This window comes from Muscardinus avellanarius (assembly GCF_963383645.1).
Source record: "Muscardinus avellanarius genome assembly, chromosome: 17".
Classification (NCBI taxonomy): Eukaryota; Metazoa; Chordata; class Mammalia; order Rodentia; family Gliridae; genus Muscardinus; species Muscardinus avellanarius.
This window is the reverse complement of record NC_137803.1, coordinates 4,165,915-4,193,909: the sequence shown is the minus strand read 5'-3', so window position 1 is coordinate 4,193,909 and position 27,995 is coordinate 4,165,915. Positions and strand designations below refer to the sequence as shown.

Here is a 27,995-nt window from a genome sequence, read left to right as displayed (position 1 = left end):
GGAGACCCGGCAGGTGCCACCCTGGACGCCGCGGGTCTGGCGACTGGTGCCCCGCCCTGCGCATGCGCAGGCGCACAACTCCACTTGCGCGTGCGCGGTGGGTCCCACCGAAGCCGGCTGGGGCTCCTGGAGCGCGGCCAGCCACTTCCGGCTGGTCACTTTCCCACGCCCCCGCTGTTCTGTCGTCCAGGACGCCTGGTTCCAAGTCCGCCACTCAGAATTTAGGACAGCATTGTAACGACCCTGTTAATCTCCACTTTGATATTTTTTAAGGTACTGGGGATGGAACCCAGGGGCATTCTACCTCCGAGTGACACCCCTCATCCCTATTTTTTTATTATTTATTTTGAAACAGGTTCTCACTGAGTTGCAAAGAACTACGATCCTCCTATCTCAGCCTTCCAGATTCTTAGGATTACAAGCATGCACCACCACGCCCGGCTCTCGAGTTGTTCTTTTTTTAAAAATTGATGTGGGCATGTATATCTCCACCAGTCTTTTATCCCGTTAAGATGTATGACTACAATGCACCAGTTTAAAAAAAAAATTTTTTAAAGAAATTGAAGTGCAGAAACTAAGTCATTTCCCCATAAGCACAAGAAGACCTCAATGAGACCCAGGGCTTTGCAGCTGACACAGCCCTTTCTACAAGGGTCATGGGAACCCGTAGTTTACACCTGCCCACTCACTGGATTTGAGCAAGATCAGAGTGAACCTTGCACAGACTCAGGTGGGCTCCGCCCACAACACAGCCCCGCCTCCACCTGCTGGGCCGCCCAGCGCATGCGCACCCGCCCTCGGGCGCCAGCGCGGCTGGAGCGCTTTGCATTGTGGGAGCTGCAGTCCTTCCCGCCGCCTCTCCATCGCGGCGCCGTTAGGAGTGAAGTCTCAGAACTGCGGTTCCCAGAGACCCAGAGTTTCCCAGGCTGCTTTGCGGAGCCATGGCGGGCCGGGTGTGAATGTCGGCACAGAAGGCAATCCGGGCGTTTTGATTCTAGTAAAAAAGGACAGCAGTCTCCCTGGAGACGCTTCTTAATATTTGCCTAGCACGCCCAATAATGTGAAGGTGTGGCTTTCAGCACGTGTCTGGCTAGGGTGGTGTGTGATTTGGAGCTTTACGAGCTGTAGTTAGCATCTTCCCTTAGCGGGACAGTTTTCAGTGAACATGATTTGTACTTTGCTAAGAGCTGTACGGTATGCGGAGAAGCTGCACAAGTCCTCGGGGAAGCGGTTGCTGTGGCCACCCCTAGTGCTTAGTAAAGCTGGCTTGAAGACTGAGCTCGGTATGAAGTGGGGGCTGCGGGAGCAAAGGAAAACGGTGGGACCTCGATCTGTCTTTCGAGTCGTCCAGAAAACCATCTGGACGCAGGGGCCGCGGCCCTGCAACGCAGAGGAGGACAGCAGCAAGCAGGTGTCAGTGCGCAAGGGTCAGAGAGAGGAACCAGCCATCTCAACGACTCAGAAAGGTAAAAAGTAGTACTTCCGTGGTGACCAGTCCTCCAATCAACCTGACAAAGAGTTGGTACTGCCCTTTGGTACCAAATTCACAGCTAAAGATGGAAAATCGATTCAGACGAGATAAAAGAACCCTGAAACACAGTTTAGAACCAAATTCACAGCCAAAGATGGAAAAACGATTCGGATGAGATAAAAAGAACCCTGAAACAGTTTAGAAACACAGAATATTAACGTACAAATGTCTCTAATTTGAATTTAGATTTGGAAGTTGATCTGGAATCTGACAATTGTGTTGCATTGCGTATAAGAAGCTTTTCTCAAGCTGTGTTCTGATGCATATAATAAAGAGTAATTGCATAGGAAAAGTAGGAGATGATCAAGTTGGAATCAGTAGGGGAAACAGTGTAGTTCAGCTCAATGGCTAATTCTACTGAATAAATGCTGCTACAGAATTAAAGATATCCAAACATCCCTTGCCTTCATAGCCATTAGGTGCAGTAATAGGCCATGTAGAACAGGGAGGATGAAATGTAGCTGTTAGCAAGAATCAGCCGTTTTCACAGGTATTTTAAATTTAATTTTCATTATTTCTTCATTTCACAAAAATAAAAGATAATGAAAACAATTCAGGTGCCCATAATTATACCACGCAAAGATGACTATTAATATTTTTGTTTTTGTGGGGGTACTGGGAATAGAACCCAAGGGTTTCTACCTCCAGTCTGCACTCCCAGCCCTAATTCTTTCTTATTTGGAAACAGGGTCGGTCTCCTAAGTTGCTGAGGCTGGCTTCGAACCTTCAATCTTCCTGTCTCAGCCTCCTAAGTAAGTACTGGGATTACAAGCATGCACTACCAGCCCAGCCCAGCTAGTTTGTTTGTTTGTTTGTTTGGTTGGTTGGTTGGTTGGTTGGTTGGTTCGTTGATTGGTTTTTTTGTGTGTGTGGTACTGGGGTACTCCCAGACCCATTTTTATATTTAATTTGGAAACAGGGTCTCTTAAGCCAGCATGGCTGGCTTCAAAGCTGCTCAATCCTCCTGTCTCTGCCTCTCAAGCCCAGGGATTACAAGAGTGTGCTACCACGCCCAGCCTAGCTTGTGTATTTCAATGCGTATACATGTCCGCTATTGAGTTTTTTAACAAAAAGAAATAGTATGCATCCAATTGTTTTGTAATTTGATGAATATGTACAAAATAAAAGCTTCCACTCACTGTAACGGTTTAGCACAAAAGAGCAGCCTAAATGCAGGAGTGAACGGTACAGAAGTGTGGCCTGGTATGCATGGCAGGTAATCTGACTCAAGCAACCGCAGCCTTGCCACATGCACTGCAGGCTAGGCCTGCCATACGACCCTCTCCTGATGCGGACCCCATCCAGAGCTGACAGCCTGCCTTTTTACTCAGTAGAGGGATGGGAGTAATATCCCAAAGTGTGGGACATGCTGCCTCCAGAATGCCAAGAGTCCTGTCATACATTGTGGTAGCAGGTGTAGAGTGCAATCATCTGTCTTTCACACGGGCTGGAATGTCCTAGCATGTCTCAACAGTGTGCTCCTTCCTGCACGTCTCGCTGACCTGCTTAGTGGGCTCTGATTAGTGGGATGATGTGGCTAGTGAGTCCACCTCTCACGCTCAGAGCACCTATCTTACTGAGCCTTCCAGCACCTTTGCCACTTGTTAATCGTTGACTCTTACACGGCAGGATTGAAATATATATGCAGTAATTAGACAAATAAAGACAGTCTGCTGAGGGTCCAGGACAGCATTGTCCAAATGAATCTTTGTTGTCCATGTCACTGGTCACATGTTGTCATTGAGCACTTCAAATGTACCTAGTGTGAACAAGGAACTGAATTTGGTTAATTTTAGTTAACTTTAAACTGAAATTGCCATTAGTGGCTAGTGGCTCCTCTATTGGACAGCCCAGGTCCAGAAGGTTTCAGTCCTTTTAGACTTATTATTACAGAGTGGGAATATTAGCAAATCCTGGGCAAGGCCACACACAAACACTGCTGTCTCCATCATGCCACCACAAACAGCTACTGTGCTTCTGCCTGCCTCTCCATGAAAATGAGGAAGAAAGCATCCTTCAGATCAGTAGCCAATGCCTTGAGGCTGTTAACATGCCCCCACTAAGTTACGTGTCTGCCATTGCCTCTGGATGGGGCTGCTCCTCCACTGAGTTTGCAGAGATCCACTGGCATCCTCTAACTTCTGTCTGGCTTTTGAAGGGGAGGGCGGTAAGTTACGTGGGGATTTGTGGGAGTCCACCACCCTCCGTCTCTATGAATGACCTATCTCACTCTCCCTTACAGGTGATGTTGCTTTTCATTTACTGTTAGGCTGAGTGGGGCCAGTCTCAGAGGCTTCCATTTGACTTTTCTCACTATGGTAATTCTTAACCCACCTCAGAGGAACTAAAGTAGGAGTAGCAGTTTCTGTCACCACTTACTAGGTGTATTTATTCCGCTCGTACATTTGGAAGTCAGGGAATTGGCAGCCAGAGAGGCCTCTGGATCAAGCTGTGAACCTCTCTAATACGTGGCCCGTGCACACCTAACAGAGGTCTCACTGTGGATGACTCTGGATTCTCAGTATCACTGTCGGTGCAGACTCTGCCCACATTGATGGGTCCAACCCCTTGGCTGAAGTACCAGGAGAACCATGTACACTTATTCAGATCCCCCAGCAAGTGGGTTCCAGCCTGAAAACTTGTGCACAACCAGAAAGCGAGGCAGTGATCATGACTTTGCATTAGAGCAGCTGCCTTCAGCCTCCGCATCATAGTTACTTTCCCATGATTATACAATTCATAGCATCCTTGTCAGCTGCCGTCACTTTTGCCTTAGGAACACCACATTCTAGTAATCATCTCTGATGCTCTCTGCAGGTCACACACCACCAGCTGCCACTCTGGCCTTGCCATCTGTTCCAATAGCTGCACCCGCCTGGCTCCTCATGGTGAAACACCAGGATCTGATCTCTATTTCAGGATTTTTTCATCCCCCCTTTTTTCCAGTCAGCATTCTGACAGCCATATTCCAAAGACTTGACGCATATAACTTAGTGAAAAAACGATTTATTTTCTCATGGTTTCTAGTTCAGTCCACGTGAGGCCAGGGACCGCAGCTCTCAGAGCATGGCAGCAGCAGGAAGTGGGGAGAAAGCAAGCTAGAGTGTGCAAGCACACGGGCTGTGCTCCTCATATCATGGAGGACCGGAGCAAGGGGAGGAGGAGCTCTATCATCCCCAAGGCTGTAGCCGCAGGTGCCACCTCCTCCAGCCTCACCCAACCAGACCAGGCTACCCCCAGATAATACACTGCTGGGAGTACAACCCTCATGGCTCAACTGTCGACCCTGAATATTAATAAATGAGTTCTTTAGGGGGCATTTTATATCTAACTATAACACTGTACTGTGAAGGAATCCTGCTTTGTAAAGATGTAACCATGATTACTTCCCTGTGGCTCTGGTGAAGTTCTCCAGGCCCTCCAACAGAACATGGTCAGCCAGTGGGTTTTAGAGCTCTCTTCTCTCCACCCGACATGAGCCTGTTTGTTCTGTCCATTTCGCTTCTTAATGTGGACCATCAGTGTCTCCAGGTTTCCAAGAGCAGACTTAGCCATGTGTCGGTTCCTGGGTGCAGATCCAGTTGTTAAATTCTTAAGCACTTCTAAATAAGTGCTAGTTCATAAAAGCAACAGAAGCTTATAAAAAGTACAAGTGAGCCGGGTGTGGTGGCGCACGCTTGTAATCCCCGCGCTGGGGAGGCGGAGACAGGAGGGTCACACAGGTTCAAAGCCAGCCTCAGCTACTTAGTGAGGCTCTCAGCAACTTAGTGAGATCCTGTTTCCAAATAAAATATAAAATAGGGCTGGGAGTATAGCCCGGAGGTAGAAAGCCTCTGGGTTCCACCCCCAGTACCACCAAAAAAAAAAAAAAAAAAAAAAAAAAAAGCAAAAGTGAGGAAATCAATAGCAACCTCTATTAAAATTTTGTTTCTGGGGGGAAAAAAACTCTGAAAGTTTTATATTTAAATGTGGAGTAATCCCAGCTATTGGAGGGGCCAACTCATGAGGATTGCAGGTTCAAGGCCAGGCTGGGCAGCTAAGTGAGACCCTTTCTCAAACTAAAATATAAAATGGGCTGGGGATGCAGTTCCATGGTAGAATATCACTGGTTTCAATCTCTAGTACTTAAAAAGCAAAAAGGGAAGTCTGGGTTCTTAATGTGGTAAATAAATTAAACCTATAAATAAATACCAGGGAGGTAATGTACTTTGTTAGTGCCAAAGAAAAAGTGTAGTTATAACTGTAGTAGCTTTTCGCATATACATACGTGTGTGTGTGTGTGTGTGTATACACACATACACACACAATCTCATAACAATGTCTTGATTGAGTTTCGTTAGCTTGAAGAACTTCTCTTTAATATCTATACACCTCTCATTAATGAGAAGCAAGTATAGTCTGTGTAGGTTGTTTTCTAAGTTTGTTTAACTCATAGATCTTTCTAGTCCACCAGGTTTCAGGGCAGTCTCGCTCTCTTTGTACGTATGCACAGTCAGTGGGGAGCTGGGCTGGCATTTGGGAGTTACTCGGTATTGGTTGTTCATGCCCATTTTGGTCCTGTGTCCTTAGTTGATGAACACTCTTCTTAATCTTTGCATGGCAGTTCTGTGTCCAGTGTTGCCGAAGCTCCAGCAGTCATTCTCTGAGAAACTGGATGACGATTTCCTTCTCCTAGAAACTAAATTGGTATTAGGATTATAACATTAGGTAAAAGGAAACTGGAGAGTCCTAACCCCTGCCCCAGGACTCTGCTGCACCTCTGATTTGAGAACTACTGCCAAGGACACACCGGCATCACTCTTTGACACCTGCTGCACACACCGCGGTTGCAAAAGCAGGCCGGCTTCCAGCACGCACGGGTGACTCACCGGCATTTTCTCTTTACAGTGAAAGAAGCTGGCAGAGATTTCAGCTACCTAATAGTGGTGCTTATCGGAATCAGCATAACAGGTTGTAAACCACAGCAAGTACCACACCCCTGACCGCCTTTTTACCTTGCCCTTTCATCTCCCCTGGCTCGGCTCTGTCTCACCTCCTTTTTCTGTGCCTTTCAGGTGGCTTGTTTTACACGGTTTTCACAGAACTTTTTTCTTCATCCAGTCCTAATAAGATATTTGGAAAAGCCTTAGAAAAATGCAGATCACATCCTGAGGTTAGTTCTCTGTTGAGGGTGAAAACATGATGGGGAGGAGGAAGTGGGCAGAATTCAAGTACCAGCTCGGAAGCCAGGAAAATTCATATAATAATGCGTAGTGGTTGGGGTTTGCTCTGTACTTCGAACACTTTGATCACAAGCATGCAAAAAGGTCAGTATACAGAAGTTTTCATCTGAATTGTACAGACGAATTGTTTTGCTAGTTTGTAGATATCAAAGGCTTAGAATATGCCAAGATATTAAATGATAAGTTCCTAGTCTCTTAAAAAACCTGAATCACAGTTTCATGATCCTAATAGCAATTATTAAGACTTACAAAGGTATGTTCTACGCCAAGCATTGTACTGAGTGATCCAGTGCATCCTTTTCGTAAGTCCCACAGGCGCCCTTTGCATCAGGGATGACTCTTGTCTCCACTTCGCAGCAGGGGAACATGACACTATCAACTATTAACTCAGCCATTATCACTGAGCCAGTAAGTGGGAGAGCCAGACCCAGCCCACGTTCCTCTGATTCCAGACCTTACCCTCTTGGCCTCTGACCCTCTTGGCCTCCGCCATTCCCTACAAAGTGTTGACATGCTCTGGTTTTCTGAAGGAGCCTGCCAGAAGGAAGGCTTAATATGATGTTTTTCCAGCCACAGAGAGCAACCCGTGCGGCCCGCACAGTGCCAGATCTCTTACTCCTAGGAGGAGAGCTTCGGCACTGAAAAGTGTTCCTCACTGAAATCCTAATTCTGTCACCCTGAATGATTACATCAGGTAGCATCATTAATATTGTGCTGTTCCTCACACAGACTAAAAAATAGGGTCAGAAAGGCAGAGTCTGCAGCCCTCACTCAGCCAAGGGAAAGATGGGAGTCGGAGGCCAGGCTCAGTTTTGGGCACTGCACTGGGCTCCTGGGGCATGGCATGAGTCATGTCAGGGTGGACACCTCAGGAGCTGGTGGTCTCTGGCATCTTGTTTTTTAATCTACTGATATCTCTTCATTAGACTCTAGGCAGTCTGTTGGAACTGTAGAGAGGAAGGCAGGGAGGGACTGAGGAAGGTTCTTGTTATAGTTATTAGGAGTTCACATTATCTCTGGATTGTATCGGAAGCTGATTGGATGTTGGGATGTCTCTGAAAAGCGAAGTTTCAGCACTACAAACTCAGCCTCTTCATTATTTACAGCATTTGAGCAGGGCAGAGCCCTGGCCAGAGAAAGAACAGAGTGAGCTATCATAAGGATATAACAATCTGCTGTCTAAAGGAGCTTTATGAAAAGTAATTTTAACAATTCAGTTGTGTCAATACTTTTTTAAGAACCTGCTCCTTTGTGAGCACCGTGCCTTCTTGAAAAATAGAAAATCCTAATGCTTTGATACTGGTTTGTTTATTATTAAAATCTATTAACGTAAATTATTTGGGCAGTTGTTCCATTTGTTTCAGCTCCACAGATCTTAAATATCTGTCATTTTGCCATTTAACATACAAACTATGATAGGATACTCAGAAAAGAGACAAAATAAAATACAAAGTTGAGAGCTTTCTTTTAAGTTTGACATCAGATTTGTATTTTTTAGAGAGGGTTTCAGAGTTTTTGCTTTTTAAATTCAGCCAATCGAGGAGTGGGGTCTGAAGGGTGGAGTCTGTAATATTTCTACTACATGTGAGTTTTCTCCTGAGGATTAATAGATGCTTGCTTGGTTTTAAATTTTTTTTTCCAGTACTGAGGACGGAGTCCAGGGGCATTCTACCACTGAGCGACACCCTTAGCCCTATTTTTTATTCATTATTTTAAACAGGGTCTCACTGATGTTACTGCTTTTTTCTTCAGTTTTTAATGACTGGAAATGTCATTTTAATGTCCTAGCTTGACGTTGTATTAGACTCCATTAATTATATTTTACTAAAAGCACTCATATATTTTATCTTCAGACCATGAGGTATTAGAGAAATATTTGAACACTTTGGTTTATGTTTGCTTTTTACTTAGAAGAAAACCACCTTCACTTTAGCTTATAATCTTTTGAAACTACAAGGATACCATAAAGCTACCTATCTGTGCATGAAGTGTTTTCCTTAAGGGCTGAGTTTTCCTATGTAACGTTTCTAGTATTCCCATCATTGGGGTCGCCATTTTTGAAGAAGACGTACCCCTACTGGTTTTTGTTCATTAAAATAACTTGCTTTGTCGGCAGATATTTTCCTAGGAACCATTAAGAAAAATCACACTAAGTAAACTTTGTCTTCTGCAGGTAGTCAGCGTCTTTGGTGAGCCTCTTAAAGGTTACGGTGAGATGTCACGACGCGGTCGGAGACAACATGTCAGGTACCACAGTCTCCTGGAAATCGGAAGGCCTGGGGATAATTTTTAGGTCAGAGCAACTTAGACTTACATCGTTTCATTCTCTCGACAGTTTTAATGAATATGAAAAAGATGGAATGAAACACATGCGGGTGAAATTCTACATCGAGGGCTCTGAGCCAGGGAAGCACGGAACGGTGCATGTGGAGGTGAAAGAGGTCAGCATCGTGGCCGTGGGGTTGGTGGTTCTCAGCACATGTTGCCTAAGCTCGGGAAAGGTGGATGGTAACAGCTGGATGTACATTTGCTTTTCAGAACCCAAAGAGTGGTCGGTGTGAATTTCGATATATATTTGTGGAAATGGAATCCTTTCCTAGAAGAACTATTATCATTGAAGATAATCGATTCCAAGAGAACTAAAAGAATCAAGCAAGCACATCCTGTCTTGACAGTGAGGAGTGGTGCAGCTTCATTCACTGTCACTCCACGGCTCTTCCACAATCTGTTCAGAGGAATAAGACAGGAAAGAGAATATTGACCATAAAAGTGAATGTAGTGGGATGTCTGATGCCTTTAGATAAGCCAAGTTAGAGATTTTCTTGTGAAAACCCACGAAATGGAGCGTATTTTACATGATCAAATGGTCAATCATGACAGTACTTCAGTTCTACTCAATATCATCTTTCATGAGGGGGATTTTTGTTGCTGAAAATTTTAGAACATGTTGATAAAACAGGTCTTAGTATTTTATTCTTTTATATTGACTAATTGTACAAAGCCTGCAGAATAAAACTCACAAAAAGATGTCAAAAGCATCTTCTCTCCATAATTTTGGAATCAGACTTGAGATAAACGTGAGAATATTTGAGAGCTGTAGCGAATCAAATGGTAAATACAGCGTGGGAAGGTTGTGTACACCAAATGGTTTTTAGGGATCTCTCTCATATTCCCCCTCTGCCAGTTGGGGGACTTGTACATGGTGGAGAGACAGTTGAGTGGACCGGCTCTTACCCCACCTTTTCTAGCAGGTGTGTGGGCTGGCAGCTGCCTTAGCATCTTCTAATCGCATCATCCTGTGGTTAGTTAGGGTGACCAGATAAGGTGATGGATACAAGTGCCTGGACCATCACAGCACCCTGAAGTCCCCAGCCTCATAGAACTTGCAAAGAGAAGCCTGGGAATAAGTGGCAGTCATTTGAGTCTAATATGAGATTCTTTTACAAGTATGGACACCTGTTTTATTACATCTTTGCCAGGGATTTGTCAAAAGCGACTTCTAAGTCCTCATTCTGTAACTGCCAAGTGCTGGGTGCTCTGGGTGATTTAGGAACACCTGTATCTGCAATGCCATCCGTGCAGGGCTTCACCATCAGGTGATTTTTCCTTCTTCAGAACTTTCAGTTCTGAAGGTTCTGGAGGGTTTCTGGTGTGTTGAGATTGTGTTACTCAGGATACAAGGGCCCCCAGGCACTTTGTCTCACCTGCTTAGCTTATCTTTGTTTCCTTCCATTAATAAACTAATATAGTGATATTACTTCTGTCTCTCTTATTCTCCTCCAAAGAAATTCCCAACTTCTAATTCATGGGTTGCTGCTCAGGGTTATCCTTCCTTTATACACTTACTATATGTTATACTTAATATATGATGTGTGCCACATTAGATTTCGTTGATTTCGTTCAAGAAACATTTATTCAGTACATGCCATATCTCAGACCCTATTGTAGGTACAAAGAACTATAAGAGGAAAGATAATGAGCCTGTCCTTGAGGAATACAAGGTAGATAAAATACTCTAGAGGAGGTTTGACACTATGCTAGCAGGGGGAATGGGCTGCAGAGGCTTCAGAGAGAAGGCCCCATTGGAATTGCCATCTTGGGACAGTAAAATACAAAGGAGGGTTTGGACACTTGGTAAACAAGTTCAGGTAGACACCCCAAGGCCAGTAGCCTATAGCCACAAAACATAAAGTCACTCAGATTTCTCTGGATCATTCTAATCCTAAATGAAACACAAAACATGAGCTTTACTCCTAGTCAATTCAATGAAGTTGAACCAATCAGCTGTAGACAAACCACCTTCAACAGCTCTACTTCCCTAAAAATAGAAAATGTTCATGTGTAATAGCCAATCACCAAAAAAAAAAAAAGATCCAGTACTAACTCCTGTATACTTTATAAACTGCTGTGACTCCTGGGAGACATCTTGCACTCGAAAGTGGCAGTCTCCCAGTTTGAGAACTGTTTTTTTCTGTATACAGCAAACTTTTACAATTTTTAAATGTGATCTGATTTTATTTTTGACAACCACAGATTATCTACAAGTAAATCTGAATCCACTTTGATTTTATTTGACTGCTCATTGACATAATTTTTTAGCTAATATATATCAGCATTTTTTACTACTTATAAAGTTGGCTATATCTAACAAAATTAACAAAACACATATTAGTATAAAAGACAGTTTATTTCAACCCCTGTGGAAAAATACCCAAGAGTGGTAGAGCTGGATCATATGGTAGATCTACTCCCAGTTTTCTAAGTAATCTCCACACTGATCTCCATAGTGGCTGAACTAGTTTGCACTCCCACAAACTGTAAAAGAGTTCCTCTTTCCCCATATCTTTGCCAGCATTTGTTATTTGATTTCTTTATGCTTGCCACTCTGATTGGGATTAAATGGAATTTCAGTGTAGTTTTGATTTGCATCTCCCTGATGGCTAATGATGTAGAACATCTTTTCATGCATCTGTTAGCCATTTGTATCTCTTCTTTTGTGAAGTGTCTATTCAATTCAGTTGCCCATTTCTTGACTGGGTTGTTTAGTATAGTTTTTTGAACTCTACAGTAACATATGCATACCTATGTTCATAGCAGCACAATTCATAATAGCCAAAATATGGAACCAATCTAGGTCTCCATCAACCGATGACTGGATTGTAAAATTATGGAAAATACAATGAAATTCTATTCAGCTATAAAGAAGAACAAAATCATGCCATTTTCAAGAAGATGGAAAGATCTGGAGAATATTATGTTAAGTGAGATCAGCCAAGCACAGAAAGAGACGGGACATATGGTTTTTCTAATATGCCCAAATTAGGGAGTATTGGGGATACCAGAGGGACTCCAGATAATGGAGGGGAAATTTCAGCAAAACTAAAATGGAAGGATAGGAGAGGAAGAAGGCTGAGGTTGATTAATGGAGGAGCTACTTTTGAATATGTGTAAAAGTATGAATATAGCATGGTTAACCTGGACACTCATTGTTGGGAGGGGGAGAAGGGGAATGGGGGAGGGGGAGGGCACCAAGCACAGTCTAAATGTATACCATTTTCAATATGTTCCACATATAAATAAAATTTTTAAAAAGACAGTTCTTAATAAGCCAACATCAACCAGGAAAACAAAAGTATGAATGAGTTACTTTTTCTTTCTTTTTTCTTTCTTTCTTTTTTTTTTCAGTACTGGGGATGGAACCCAGGGGCATTCTACCTCCAAGCTACACCCCCAGCCCTATTTTTTCTTCTTTATTTTGAAACAGGGTCTCACTGAGTTGCAGAGGGCCTCACTAAGTAGCTGAGGCTGGCCACGAACCATGGTCCTCCTGTCTCAGCCTCCCAAATGCTGGGATTACAAGCGTGCACCACCACACCTGCCAAATTATTTGCTTCTTATTCATGGTCATTGACAATGTCTCCTAAATCTGAAATCATAAAGATCAACCTACTTAAAAATCATCCTTAGTAAAATGGTTCTTATTCTGCAAAAATAAGAAAAAAATACCTTCCAGATCTATTTTATCTTATTAGAAATCGCACAAAGGAACTGTAAACCAAGTGGAAACTTATTTTTCTACATGGTATTAGCTAATATAATGTAAGCTTTTTAAAAAAACATGTGTTATAATAATCAAATTAGCAAGGACTCATTGAAAAGGTCACCTCATGAAGTATAGGAATCCCTTATGAAGAAGCAACTGGAATTCCTTTGAAGCCCTAGATGTTTGTTTTTTCTTTTGTGGAACTGGGTATTGAAACCAGGGGCCTTCTACCTCTGAGCTATGCCCCCAGCCCTATTTTTTATTCTTTATGTTGGGACAGGGAGGATCTCACTAAGTAGCTGAGGCTGGCTGCAAACCTACAATCCTCCTGTCTCAGCCTCCCAAGTATTGGCATTACAAGCATCACCATACCCACTGAAGCCCTACATTTTAAATTAATTATAAATGAAATAAGGAGTTTTGATCAATATGTTTATTAAACAAACACCTATGTAACCCTACAATGTGCCAGTCATGGTTCTAAGCACCGTACAATTATTAACTTGCTTAAGCTTTATGGTATCTCCATAGCCACCAACAGGTCAGTTTTACTGCTGTATCAGATACTCAGATGGGTCACAAAGATAGTAAGTGGTGAAGATGGGCTTTGAACCTAAGCGGGCTGTGCTGTCACCTGTGATGCCTTCTGAACTAGACTGCGGTGTGTGTGGCAGTGGTGTGAGTCCACTATGAGATGAGTGAAAATAGTGAAGAATCTGAGACTAAGACTAAGGAACTTCAACATTTGGGACCCGAGGGAAGAAAGCAGAGCCCTCAGAGGGGGTAGGTAGACAACTGGCTGGCCGGCTGGCTGATGGACAGATACTGATAAATGGGTAGGAGGAAAGGAGGAAGTCAGAAGGAAAGAAGACAAAAAGAGAACAGACTAGGATAGCAATAAAACCTGCAATTGGCTGAATTGTGCACACACACACACACACACACACACACACACACACACACACACGTATACATTGAAACCTCCAAGCTCCAACCCCTTAGGTTATGGTCATATTTGGAGATGAAGCTCTTAAAGGAGATGATTAGGTTAAATTATGGCCACTTGGGTAGACTCTAATCCAATTTGAACTGTGTCCTTATAAAAAGAAGACATTCTAGACACAGAGACACCCAGGATACCCTTGCACAAAGAAAAGATCATGGGAAGACACTGAGAGATCATAGCCACCTGCAAGCCAAGGAGAGAGACCTCAGGAGAAACCAAACCTACCAACATCTTGATCTCAGGCTCCAGCCTCCAGAACCATGAGAAAATAAATGTGTGTTGCTTAAACCACCCAGTCTGTGTTGTTTTGTTACAGCAGCCCCATCAGACTAATACAGCACCAAAACCAAGAAAAGAAATAAGGAGCAGAAAAGAATCAGCAATGTCAGATGCAGATGAGACCATCGAAAGGTCATTTGTTACCCTTAATTTTTTTCAAATTAGCAATATATATTCAGACATTGCCACTCTTGTTTCTGCCCTCTGCTTTTGAAATTTTTTTTAGTTTTCAATTTCTAAGCAGAGCTAGACTCATCTGTCCTGGAGAGAAACAGCAACAGAGGGATTTAACGGTGTACTAGCATCAGCCTCCAGGGGGAGCTGGTTGAGACCGTCATACCTTTCCTGGGGTGTGCAAGATCAACAGAGATGATGTCCTAAGGACTCCATTTCTACATTTCAGGTGTCTTTAATGGGCAGATTTCTTCAGTAGCAACCTTGGGCAGGAATCAGGCATAGGGTTAATGGAGATTTCTCCCGAAAACATTGAAGCTGTTTCCTGTTCTTTGTTAGAGTAACATGAAGCTCATCTATCTCAGAAAAGTGCACACAAATGTTCTTTCCACCAATTTCCCACAAGAAGAGGCAAAACCAGTTCTATGTGAGGGTGGGAGATAAAGTCCAATAAAAGAGAATTAGACCTATAGCACCTTAAAAGTTGTTAATCTAGGAAACTTTTTCATATCTTCTGAACTTAATCATAAATTAGTATTCAGCAGAATATACCTTTCTAAGGTCTTTTTTGAAATATACTTCATTCATCATACTCATATGAAACCTGGTGACATCTGTCTCTATGCCTGTCAAATCTTTGGCTTTTAAGACTCTTTGGCCCTTCATTTTTAATTATTTTAAAATTAACAAAAATGTAGATATTTATGGGTTTTGGTGCATTGTAGTCATAATCTTAATGGAGGCACACATGTACACATCACTCATTTAGCCCTTCCCCAATTCCCACCCCAATCCCTCCCTCCTCCCTCCTCATGTTTGGCTTAGTGATTGACTTTGATATGTTTGTGAATGTACATGATGTGCATTAGGGAATTTTCCTCTTCCCCCACCCATCCTCCTCAGGTCACCTTATTTGCTCATCTATGGTTTCTCCTTCCTGTCTAGCATTCCTCCTATGACCCTTTTTCTCCCTAGCTTCCACACATTAGGGAGAGCATCCTATTTCTTACTTTTTGTGACTGACTAATCTCACTTAGCACAATGTTCTCTGTAAATCATATCCAAACTCTAGCATTCATGGACCCACATTCATCTATATAATTAGCTGTTTCATTTTGTAATAAGTTCCTTAGGCAATCACCACCTTGATGAGACCTCAGACCTTGAAAACAAGCGACATGGTACCATGTGGCTGCCCTCATGTCCCATCCTCCTGCCTCCCAAAGTAACCATGCTCATTAGGGCCCTGGAATCATTATGGCATCCATACATACTCTTTAGAACATTTTATTTAGCATTTATGTCAGTTTTCTACTAATATTTAATATATATGGTAATTTTCTACTAGTATTTATTTATAATTGATTTTATATTATCATTTTCTTTTCTCAAAACATTTTATGTCAACTACTTTCAGCCTTATTAAAAAGAGCATCACGCTGTAAGTGGTCTTGAAATTTATGCTTTTTACCTGGCATTATTTAGTCATGCTCTCTTATGGTTTGGATTTGGAATGTCCCCCAAATGCTCATGTGTTAAAAGTCTGTCCTCAGTGCAACAAGATTCAGAGGAGAGCCATGGCTGGAAAAGGCAGGTCAAGGAAGGGGGGTGACCATGGTGACTATATATATGTCCCTGGCTGCTTCCTGTCCCTCTCTTTGCTTCTTACCAGAAAAGTTCCTGCACATTTTCTCTACCACATGCCTTGCCACTGTGGTTTCTGCCTTGGAGCCAGCTGACCATGAAGCAAACCTCTGATACTGTAAGCCAAATAAAGCTTTCCTCCTCTAAGTCGTGCTTATCAGGTATTTTAGTCACCGTGATAGAAAAGCTGACTAAAACAGAAACAAGGAGTGGGAGTGTTGCCATGCCCAAACCAGATCATGTGGATCAAGCCTTTGGAACTAGTTTGGACGAGTTTAGAAAGGTCTGGAGATGCAGGCTGGAGAAGCTGGTATTTTAGTCACAGTGACCAAAAGCTGAGTAAAGCATATTCATACCATGGCTTATACTGTTCCCAGGCTTTTGCTCTTGTAAATAAGAATATTTGGAAGTTTTTATATATGTCCCTGATTTGGGGTATATCCTTAAGACTACTGCTGGTTTCTAGTATTGAATGTTCAACTTTAAGAAGTTTCAAAATAATTGTAACAGTCAACACAATTACTAGCCATGCCAGTGTAAATGTTGTGCCTCTACAGTCTATCCCACCCCAGTTATTGTTACTCTTTAATATTTGTTGAGTACATGGGTGTCAAAAATATCTAAAAAGATGGCTAAGAGTGCTGCCAAATTTCTGATGTACCAGCTTTAGGAAACAGAATACCACAAAAATGATATATGTAGTCTTGTCACACCCAAAGTAATTCTGCATTAGAATAATGTAACGACCCAAACAACATAAATCTAATACCTCTAGAAGCTTGGAAGACCACAGGGTTGGCATCATCTCTTTAGGGTATGAGCACGGGGAACAAAAGATGGTTTATGGAATAACCACCTTGGGAGACCTTTTACCTTATCATATGACAAAACAAAATGCAAAGAAAAATAACATTTTAATAAAATAGTGGAACCACAAGGAGTGCTTCAATTGTTACCTATTGACTTGACCCAGAGATTTGGTTCACATTTATAAGAATTTTGTGTTCACCTTTAGGAAAAAAAAAATCTTTTATTTTGCAGGTCTGGGAATGAAACCCAGGGACAATTGCCTCTGAGCTATATCCCCTGCCCTATTTTTTATTCTTTTTTATTTTTAAACAGGGCTTCACCAGTAGCTGAAGCTGTCTGTGAACCACAATCCTCCAGCCTCAGCCTCCCGAATGCTGGGATTACAAGCATGTGCCACTACGCCCAGCTTAAGAAAAAAGCATTTCTTTGATTTTAGTGAAAGTAGTGCAGTCAGAGTGTAAAACTGCAGCCTTAGCATAGGCACAAGTGCCCTTTGCACTGGTCAGATGGATGTGCAACTATGCATCTACTGTCTAAAGTGGCATCAGAGCCCTGCCGTGCTTTTTATTGCATGGTGTATGATGCTACGGGCAGTCATTTATCTATGGATAGCATGTAAGCAAACTACTCCCCAACTTGCCCCAACACCTAGAAAACATACTGAGATACTCCATCCCTTTTTCCAGTAATCTTATTTCCAAAATTTTTTTATCCATCCTCGAAAAACATTTGTCTGCCTCTCTGGTTTACAAGGCTAATACTAACATCCCTGACAAACCACGAAGTCCCCCTTTCTCTTCTCTCTCTGTCCTCTCTCTTTCTTCATGAAATTTGCAAAGAATTTTTGTTTAAAACAGTTAATAGGAATGCAAGTAAGATGTTTAACATGTACCAATTCCATGTATTACCTTGAGATCTGAAGAATTTTTAATAAGCAAAAGAAAGCATGCCAAAATGAAGACTTAGGCAAAGAGGCCAAATTCATCTAACAGAGCACTCTGTCTTCATTCCTTGTAATTGGTATCAAGAGTTTCATTTATTATTCACAGAAATTATTATTCGATATTTGTACCATCGTGTCATGGAACGGATGGCACATTGGTGAGGGAAGAGGTGACCACCGCAATTTGGGCCAATCACCACACTCTAGTCCAAAGAGGACTGGCATCTTTGAGCACTGTTCACACGCACCGACTGCTCCCACCACGCAAGAAGTGGAGATGGGAATGTCCACTTCTTTAAGGGAAATTATCAATATTGTTGTGGGAGAAAGAAATGCAATCCACAGATGATGCTGAGAGAAGTTCGTGGCTTTCTGCCTCTAGCAGAAACTCCAGCGTAGTATGTATTAATTTCTACATGAAACAAGCAGGACTCTGTAGCAGATGATGACAATCAGTGATGTTTTTCCTGGAAGCCCCTGGCTCCTGTGTGTGAAGGACTGCCAGTAAGTGCTGCCAACGCTCCCTGAGAACAATTCAAGGAAGACTCATAAATTCATTAACTTAAATATCACAGTCATTGATAACAATTTGTATTTAGCCTATAGATATGTGGAATGGGACAATATATAAAATAATAGAGTGTCGATTCAAATTGTTTTAAGCAATATAAATGGATCTTAATAGGCCCATTATGTTTTCATATTAAAGAATTATAAAAATGTTCATTTTCTTTTTATCAAATATGAGTGCATCATTTATTATAATCATGTCATTTCACTTTTAAGTTGTTTAATTTAGGAACACCAATGCATTTTCTAAGATGGGTGTGTAAATTTCTCATTAGTTACAGTATCGACAGCTGTGTGGTGTTCTTCCCATGGTAGACGGTGAGGGATAGAACCAGAAGACCTCTTGGTTCCATCCAGTCTTTGACGTGAACTCCGCTTGGTTCCCATGGTTGCATGCCCAAAGACATTGCTCAAGAAGGCAACTTGCATTCTTCAAATGCAGCAGGCATCTGTGGATTTGTAGGGTTCAGGTCGAGAATTATGACTTTCATGTGTGGAGAAATCAGAACAATAGTTAAATGGGATCCAACACTTCAAAATCTAGGTGATTTTACACTGACACCCATGCGGGATTCAACTTCTTACTATGGAACCCAGGTTTGGAAGTCATCCCATGGAGAAACCAGCATCTGAGAGAAAAGTATTATGTAGAAAGAAAAGCTTCATTCAGTTGCCAAAGAATGGAGAAGAGGAAGCTTTGCTCACTCTCAGCTTCTCCACTGCAGGAGCTGAGGGGTTACAGACAGGGTAGTGGGAGAGAATAGTGAAGGCAGAGGTAGCCATGTCTTTTCTGGGGATAGGCAGAGATGTTCGAGGTGCTCAGGTACCACCTCCTCTTTTCTCTCCTTTCATGGCCTGGTATTGTTGGTCATGATGGCTGGGAGATGTCTTTAAAGGAGGAGAAAGTCTATACCAGGTTAACTATTATAATTTCAGACAAAGCATTTCTCAAGTGACCAACATGTCTACATCTGAACCGAGAAGCATCCAACCCAAAGATTAAGGCATCAAAGGATATAGACACAATGTGCAGGCAGATGACAAGCCTCTGCACCCCACCTGCGAGACAACTTCAGGCCCAAGTGATGAGTCAGTGCTTTCAGCAAAAGTGACCTTTATGTGTCAAAGAGTAACCTAGGCAACTGATCATCATGACCCACGCCTCAGAGGGTTAGCTATTCCAAGACACTAATAATCGCTTGCCCAGCTGTGTGACCTCTGAATCAGTGATCTCAAGTCAGAAAAGAGCAAGGAAAGCTGACAGTTTATTTAGGGTTTTCCCCAGTAACATTCTGACTAATTCTCAGTTAAAAACCATCTGGCCTCAGTTTCTAAAATTGTTTTTTTCTGAGCCCCCTACTCTCTTCCGTCACTATCTGGCTCTCTACCTCCCTCCTCCCACTGGTACTCCTCCTAACTCTTCCATCACCCCTTCTCCCTACTGTCTCCTATAGATTGTGATTAAAAACCCATGTGAGCCGGGCGTGGTGGCGCACGCTTGTAATCCCCGCGCTTGGGAGGCAGAGACAGGAGGATCGCGCAGGTTCGAAGCCAGCCATGCGCACTGGCTTAAGAGACCCTATTTCCAAATAAAAAAGTATAAAAAATCGGTCTGGGAGTGTAGCCCGGAGGTAGAAGGGCTTCCAGGAACCCCAGTACCACCAAAACAAAAACAAAAAAACATGCGTACCTACAGACTAGCTCAACAGGTGTTTGTGTTCTTTCTTCTCAATTTAAATCCGGGTAAGACAGCGCTTTTAGTTAGGTCCCCCTGGGTTGGCAGAGGCGAGGATGCCTCTCACTCAATGGAAGGAGCATAGAACTAGAAATGTGCTGCTTCATAAAAGAGCTCAGGGCACCAGAGAATCCCACTGACCTTTCTAATGTGAGCACCACAACCCCATCTCCTTCTCAAATGGCTCCTCGTTTCCTTTTTCTTATTTGTAGGGAGCAGGTCCAGAGACTCAATTGATTTCTCCTTCCTTATAAGAAATAATGCAGCTTTACAACTGAGACTTTGAGCTCAGGCCCCCACACCGCCTGAGTGAGTTAAAGTTCCAGTTCTGCCGCGGTGACAGGCAATTTACTTTACTCCTCCATAAATTGCCTATTGTGTTTCTTATCTATAAAATGGGAAAATAATAATGCCTATCTCCTTGTTCTTTCTGAGAATTAATTGCATGTAAAGTACTTAGAAGATAAAACACCCAGGAGGAAACTAATTGAGAAGCAGGTGAGACCTTCATAAAGAACCATTCCACATTCTACAAAGATAGATGAAAGAAGACGCAAATAAAGGAAAACTCAGGCTCTATTTTAGGGGGAAAATAGTAATTCCTTAGTGTATATCATCCCTGTGAACCTGCGCACTCAAATCAGCAAGAGAAACATTGGTGACAGGAGTTCTGGACCCCAAGAGAAGTCTTCACTGTCCCAATCAGCCCAACAGGCAGAAGCAAAAACACAAAGTGCTGGAGAAAAGAGCATAGCAAAACCCCGAGAGTGGAGAGACGTGCTCCTCTGAACCAAAGGAGGAGGAGCTGCTCATCATGGGGACTAGGGAGGAGGTTTCACATGTTTCCATGAGCAGCAGCCAGGGAGGGGGGCCTCCACCATCTCCGGGCCAGACATAAGGTTCACGGAGGTAATGGCTGAGCATTGGGCTGGGGCTCTGGGCCGGGCCACCAACACACCTGGCCTAATGCGAGGGTCAGGATCCATGCAGGGCAATGGCCAGCAGCACCCAGACGCCCTCACCTCCCCACCAAGTCTCCCCCCTACCTCCGTTCTCTCCCCTCCCTCCTGGGCCTCCCTCTTCCCTCTCTCAGTCCTTCCACAACCCTCCGTGCGGATGCCTTGACTTGATGATGGGGCTGCGTCCATCCTGCCTGATGAGCACATGGTACAGGCTGCCGATGCATCTGCTTCCCTAACCTACAGAGCATTCTTGCTCAGCAGTGCGGCACACTGGTGACCCCAGGGCCGGCTGGCACCGCAAAAATATCAAACTGTGAACCTTTAACCCAGAAGAAGATGCAAATGCGGTTTCTACTCAATGTGGATCACTTCTGCACCACCATTAAGCTAAAAATTCTGCAGCGTAAGTATGATAAATCGGGGACCGTCTAGAGTCCATGTCTTTGGGCAGCCAGCTATGCTTCCAGTCTCTGCTGGGTGCTTCCCTTTCTCCTCTCATCTCAGCTTTAAGGTTCCAACCATGGTTTTCCAGGCAATAGAGCCAGCCTCTTTTCTCTACCCATAACTCTACCTCAAAATGTAGTTCCCGATTTCTCCCCCCCCCCCCCGTGGGATATTCCCATTTAGGTGTGACTGACTTAGATAGGAGAGGTAAAGGGCTACTGATCATGAAAAAATAGTTCATCTTTTACTAAGGAGATTGGATTTCCTTCTCTAAGTGATAAGTAAGTGGCCATGGGAAGTCTTTTAGAAAGAAAGTGAATTGAGCCCAACTTTACAGTGCTTGCGTATAATCCCAGTACTTGGGAAGCTAAAACAGGAGGAGATTCAAAGCCAGCCTCAGTAACTTAGTAAGATTTTCAGCAACATAGTGAGACCCTGTTTCAAAATAGTTGGGCGTGGTGGCGCACACTTGTAATCCCCACGCTTGGGAGGCAGAGACAGGAGGATCGCGCAGGTTCAAAGCCAGTGTGCTGGCTTAAGAGAGCCTGTTTCCAAATAAAAAATATAAAATAGGCCGGGCGTGGTGGCGCATGCTTGTAATCCCCGCGCTTGGGAGGCGGAGACAGGAGGATCGCGCAGGTTTGAAGCCAGCCGTGCTGGCGTAAGAGACCCTGTTTCAAAAATATAAAAAAATAGGTCTGGGAGTGTAGCCCGGAGGAAGAAGGGCTTCCAGGAACCCCAGTACCACCAAAAAAAAAATTATATATATATATAATAGGTCTGGGAGTGTAGCCCAGAAATAGAAGGGCTTCCAGGAACCCCAGTACCACCAAAATAAATAAATAAATAAATAAATAAATAAATAAGGGCTAAGGGTGTAGCTTAGAGGTCGAATGACCCTTGGTGAAAGCTCAAGTACAAAAAAGAAGGTGAACTGTGTTAAAGAAGATTGCCCTGTCAGCCAAGCGGAGAATGAATTAAAGTGTAGACGAAGTAAAGAGAGACCAGCTTGAAGACGACACAAAGCCCCGAGAGGTGACAGGAAACTGGGAAAACTGAGGCAGAAACAGATTTTTTTGGAACTGCTGGAAAGTAGAATTTATGAAGATTGACAATTGGCTGGCAGTGTATATAGGAGAACAACCAGTCCACGGTGGCTCTATGAAAATATTTCTATAAAATTGCTCCACGAATTTTATTAGAATTTCCATTTAAATAATAATTTTATGTTCAAGTAATTTTGGAAAAACTCTGCATGATATTTTAACTTTTAAGTTTCAAAAGCTTCTCAACAGCAGGGTTTCTAAGCATAATTTTGACCATCAGTACCATGGAGCCTTAGATGAAATCTGTCCCTTTTATTGACCATAGAGCCTTTGCCCCCCCCAAACAAATAAACAGAGAATATATATGTTTACTCCTCAATAAACAATCACAAGAAACACAGTATGTAAGGTGTTTCATTAATGCTTGATCTGAGGGGAATAATGGTGCCAAAGTGGTTCTAAAAGTTGGTAACACAAAGGAGGAGTGGGTGGGTGTTGGGAGTAAAATTCTGTTTCATTTTGAAATGCCACTCATACACAGACTAAGGGTGTAGCTTAGAGGTCGAATGACCCTTGGTGAAACCTCAAGTACAAGAAAGAAGGTGAACTGTGTTAAAGAAGATTGCCCTGTCAGCCAAGCGGAGAAGGAAGCGTGCCACAGGAAGTTTAGGGCCCAGAATAAAGGGTCAGGGATGGAGACACAGATTTGGGACCCTTTAGTATGGAACCGATATTTTAAAGGCAGAATATTAGAAACCCAGAAGGAGAAAATGGAGAGAAATGAGCAGAAGAAAAAAATACTCAAAGACAAATTTGATCAACAGTAACAACTAAGCTCAAGGACGGATTTAAAAAAGAAGAAGAAAAAGAAAACCACAGCTAGGGATCTCAGGATCACACTGATGACAACCAAAAGTGAAGACAGAAGCTTTAAAATAAAACACTCAGAGCAAAGAAGAGACATTGCGCTGGGGAGGACGAGCAGAGAGAGTGCCTGGCGACAGCCGCCGCACGTTCCTTCTGCGGGCCGGGATGGGTGAGTGGACAGGAACCTTATGGGGAGGCCGTGGGCGGTGGGGCACGGGCATATGCCTTTGTCAAAGTGCAGGACCATGTCCCCAGGACTTGTGCATTCTGTAAGTAATGCCTTGGCTCAGAGAGGGGCAGAGAGGGGGGAGGGCAGGAAGATGAGGTGAGCCACGTGGGCAGAGCCTGGTGACCAGGACAGACCGTGCCAGCCAGTGTCCGCAGCCAAGGCACCTCAGGGGGTATGAGGACCGAGAAGCATGAGCTACAGGTGAGACTTCTACCTCTGTGCTTCTCCACCCTCCTGCCCATCAGAGTCGCTGATGGTCACCTGAGCTTGACTCTGGAGGTGTCCTTGGGTCCCGTATTTCTAAACTCCCAGGTCATTTATTTTGTGACAGCAGGTGTCACAAAGCTCTGAACCAGACCTCTGACAGACAGGCAGCATTTTCTGACCTACCTCGTGATCATCGTGATCGCTTTAGAGCTCTGAATAACTGGATTTTGGTAGCAGGGGCAGGGCCCGTATTATTTCCTGCAGCTCCCAAGATAAGTGCCCACGACCTGGCCCACAACAGATTCACTCTCTCACGCTGTGATTCAGACTGTGTCTGAAATCACAGTCGGCAGGTTTGATCCCGTGAAGGCTCTGGAAGCTAAGGCTTCCAGGCTCCTTGGCTATGTCAGTCTCGCTGCCTTCTCCTTCTCTGTTACCTCGGGGTCCTCTGCACTCAGTTCCCCCAGCTCTTCTCTTATGAGGATACCTACCATTGGATTTAGGGCCTACCTATATAACCCAGGATGACTCCATTCCAAGAACTTTATATTACCAAAGATCCTGCCCAAGTAAGGTCCCATTCACAGGGTCCAGGGATCAGAACTCAATGTGGCTTTTTGGAGTGGACCGCCATTCAATCTGCAACTGGGCCCAGGAATCCATGTCTTTAGTGGAATTCTAAAGCAAAGTAGATGACTGGGAAAAATGGGCCAAGAGAGCGTCTACACTGTCGGCCCCTAATGAGGTAACAGCCTCAAATTCCTCAGAATTCCAGAGCAACAGTTTTCTGCTGTTGGTCTTGGCCCTGTATCGGGCTGTCCTTTGCTGGGGACAAGAGTCTACTTCCATATTGAGTAAACACACGAGGATGTCTGAAGGATGCTGACAGGTCTGCACAACTCCAAGAGAACAGTGCGGCTCCCTCCTCCTCAGCTACACTGCTCAGGGGTCCGCTGCCATCTGCTCACACGACATCTGTGGTAATTTAATAAAAACTGGCACACAGAAGGTGACTTGGTTTCTGGAGGACATTTAACCTGCTGCAGAGGTAAATTATTTGGCTCTCCTGGTGAGAGCAAAGAAAGATGCTATTAATGCTACTTTCTGGGCTCCCCGTGTGCCTGAAGGGGAGGGGCGAGAAGGGGAGCCCAGGTTTCTGGCTCCCTCTCCCTCCAACTGAGAATCCACATGCTCCATGCTCAGCCATAGAGAGGAGGGTTGAGGGATAGAGGATGCTATTACTAACACAGTATTACAAAAAAGCTGGATGAAAGAAAAAGATTTTTTAAAAAGATAACATTTAAAAATTTAAAATACTCAAAGAAAATTTTGATAATCATAAAGCTGTTTTGTTCCTCCCCCCCCAAAAAAAAGTACCCCATGAAATCAGAGGTGATATTATCCTACACACACAGAGCCCTGCAGTACGGTTAAGCCAACATTGGGAACCAAGGTTGGCAGCAACCCAAGGCATCCATCAGTCATTACCACCCAGTCACCCACCTGCTAAGGTTTAATGCAGCTCGTTTCCTATTCCAAAATAGAACTCAGCTCTTGGTTCAGCTTAAAGCTTTTCACAGATGTCGCCATAAACTCCTTTGACATCCCACCAGAGTGAAATCTCAAATGTGATTTTTCTGCTTACTTGAAATGGACTTTGGTGCCGCCCTTTGGTTCATGTAAATTGTTGCATTCTAAAGAAGGTTCCGCAGACGCTAACTGTTCATTACGATCACCGGAGACCAGACCACATGAGCACGCGTCTACAAGAAGCAGGACTGAGTTGTTAAATGTGCTTGAAGGGTTTAGCTTAATTAGATTCTGTCCTTTGGTCAAAATAATTTACACTCAAAAAAAAAAAAAAGTAAATGAATCCATGGCTCTGGAGCAATTTTAATATGCCATTCAAATACCTTGCTTGAATGATATTGAGCAGAACTATTGGAGAGGTATTAAAGCTACTTGGCATTTCTTTTTAAAACCTTGCCATAGAGTTTAACTGTGTTTTAAAAGTTATGCTCTGGATTTATCACTATAAAGGGAAAATTTTTTTCTATGAAATCTTCTGTACCCTGTATGACATTTTCTTTTATTATTATTTCAGCATCTGCTCCCATCCTCATTTGTTACTGAGGCTTTCCTTGAAGGAGTCCCATCCACCCCTGCACTGTTATGGCTTTCCCACATGAGCGGACATGAACAACTTGGTCACTGGTAAGAGATGGAGCTGGAGGCTGGAGGGTTCTGAACTCGCTTCCTCAGTCTGTTCAGGACGTGAGCTCATCCAGGAGGTAGGAGGATGTGGGCAGCCACTGCCGCCGTGCAGCTTTCCTTCCACGCATCGTGGCAGAAACACTGAATAATTCAGCTAGAACCTAACCTACATTCCCTTTCCTTAGGGGAAAAAATTCTTCTAAGTAATCTCAATAGTACCTCGAAACCCAAGTTAGCCTTAGTCTATGATCTGCAACCTATTAAAGAACACAGCTCTAGAGCAAGACAGACCTGAGAGTGAATCCTTGGGTTCTGCCTTAAACATGGCTGAGTGATGTGGACAATTTCACTCTGTTTATTGCCAGGTGACATGGAGACCCAGAGGACAGTGGGTCAGAAGCAAGCAAGGAAATCAATGAATCAATGAATAAATAAATATTTAAAGTAGAAGCATCCCCTTGTGTGTAGGAGATGCGCACTTCTGGGTGTGGCAGTATTGAGGCACCGTGTCAGTAGCTCCTTCTCAGAAGGTGCTAGAAAGGGGCTTTCGAACTGCATTTGCTACTTTCCCGTTAGAAAGGGGACACTGGCCACATGTGAGGGCGTGACGGAATCATGAAATCTGGAAGGTTTTCAGGAGCCGCTGCACTTCTCCCTGCTGGAGAAGAGATTTGTAAATATGAAAAGGGTGAAATAAGGAAGAACCCTCTGTGGTTGGGTTTGACTTGGAAATATCAGTAAGAACTTAGGATTGTTGACGCCTATGGTTAGAGAGAGAGGTATCGACCTAAACACAGGGTTCCTGAAGAAATGAATGAGTCTACGCCTGGACAGGCAAGGTTCGTGATGAGCTGAAAACACCTGAGGTCAAAACACAAGAAGGTGCTCAAAGAATGATGGAAACAAATCCAGGGAGCACAGGAGCCAGCTAGAAGGGCTCCCACCGGCCACACCTGGGGTTACGGCACCTCGAGGCCAACAGTCACAACAGCAGATCCAACCCACTTGACTGAACAGGACCCCTGAGTCCACACCGATACAGATGACCAAAGAAATGGAATGGGGTCCAACGAGGAACCAAGAACCTCCCCACAAAAGCCAATACTCATTCATTGGAAGGAGAACAGACACCACAATCACACAGTGGCTGCAGAGAACAGCACTGGGTAAACAAAGTCACCTGACCCTGAGAGGGCACAGCATTGCTCCTGGCATATTCCTGACAGATTCCCCAAGCCCAACTGAGGGTCGTTGTACTAAACAACTGGCCTGGGATGTCCAAGTGAATCAAGGTCCTAACAAGAAAAAATAAAACTGAGTGTTTCAGAGTGAGATGAAATCGGTCATGGCAACCAAACACAGTACCTGAGTTTAAATCGGTTGTTTTATTAAAACAGATGAAACTGGAACAGCAGGTGAAATTGGAGGGAGGTTGAGGCACCGGGGCAGTCAGGAATCGGCAGCAATTTCATGATTGCGATGACTTGATGTGGCTCTTTGGTCTTCCAGTGCTATTGTAACAAAATGCCATGAACTGGGTGGCTTAAAGCACATTTATTATCTCACAGTTATGAAGACTAGAAGTCTAAGACCAGGATGCCAGCAAGGCTTTACAAGTATGCAGCACCACACCCGACAAACAAGACCCTATTTCAAAACAAAACAAAATAGAAATGGCTGGGGATGTAGGTTGGAGGCAGAATGCCCTTGGGTTCAATCCTCAGAACAAAATATAATATAAACAAACTAAAATTCAAAAACAGGAGAGTACCCTCATTTGTAGGGAATGTACACTTTCAGATGTATTGGGCACCCTGCCAATAGCTCATTCCAGATGGCACTAGAAAGGGGCTTTTGTGCTGCATTTGCTACTTTCCTGTAGGAAGGAGATTGTTTCAGAAAAATCATTAAGAAAAAATGATCAGTGAGGAGCATTTACCATGTTTGCTGCTGGGTAGGTGAGCCGACCACACTTAGTCAAATGACTTGGCATGTCTGAAATCTCAGCTCTGAATTTACCTGAGCTCATCCATCTTTTCCCAAGGTAAACGTGTCAACCACCTAAGCGT

At 43.6% G+C, this 27,995-nt stretch overlaps 1 protein-coding gene across 1 annotated transcript; it reads left to right on the top strand.

Annotated features, from left to right (window-relative positions):
* Window positions 1–1,156: 1,156 nt before the first annotated feature.
* TIMM21 (translocase of inner mitochondrial membrane 21) lies at window positions 1,157–9,396 on the top strand (the record flags this gene model as incomplete). The annotated part of the gene is made up of 6 exons (XM_080714575.1): window positions 1,157–1,466; window positions 6,419–6,481; window positions 6,586–6,683; window positions 8,927–9,000; window positions 9,089–9,194; window positions 9,292–9,396. The coding sequence occupies exons 1-6, from the start codon at window positions 1,166–1,168 to the stop codon at window positions 9,394–9,396; spliced, it is 747 nt and encodes a 248-aa protein (XP_080570701.1). The 5' UTR covers window positions 1,157–1,165.
* Window positions 9,397–27,995: the final 18,599 nt, after the last annotated feature.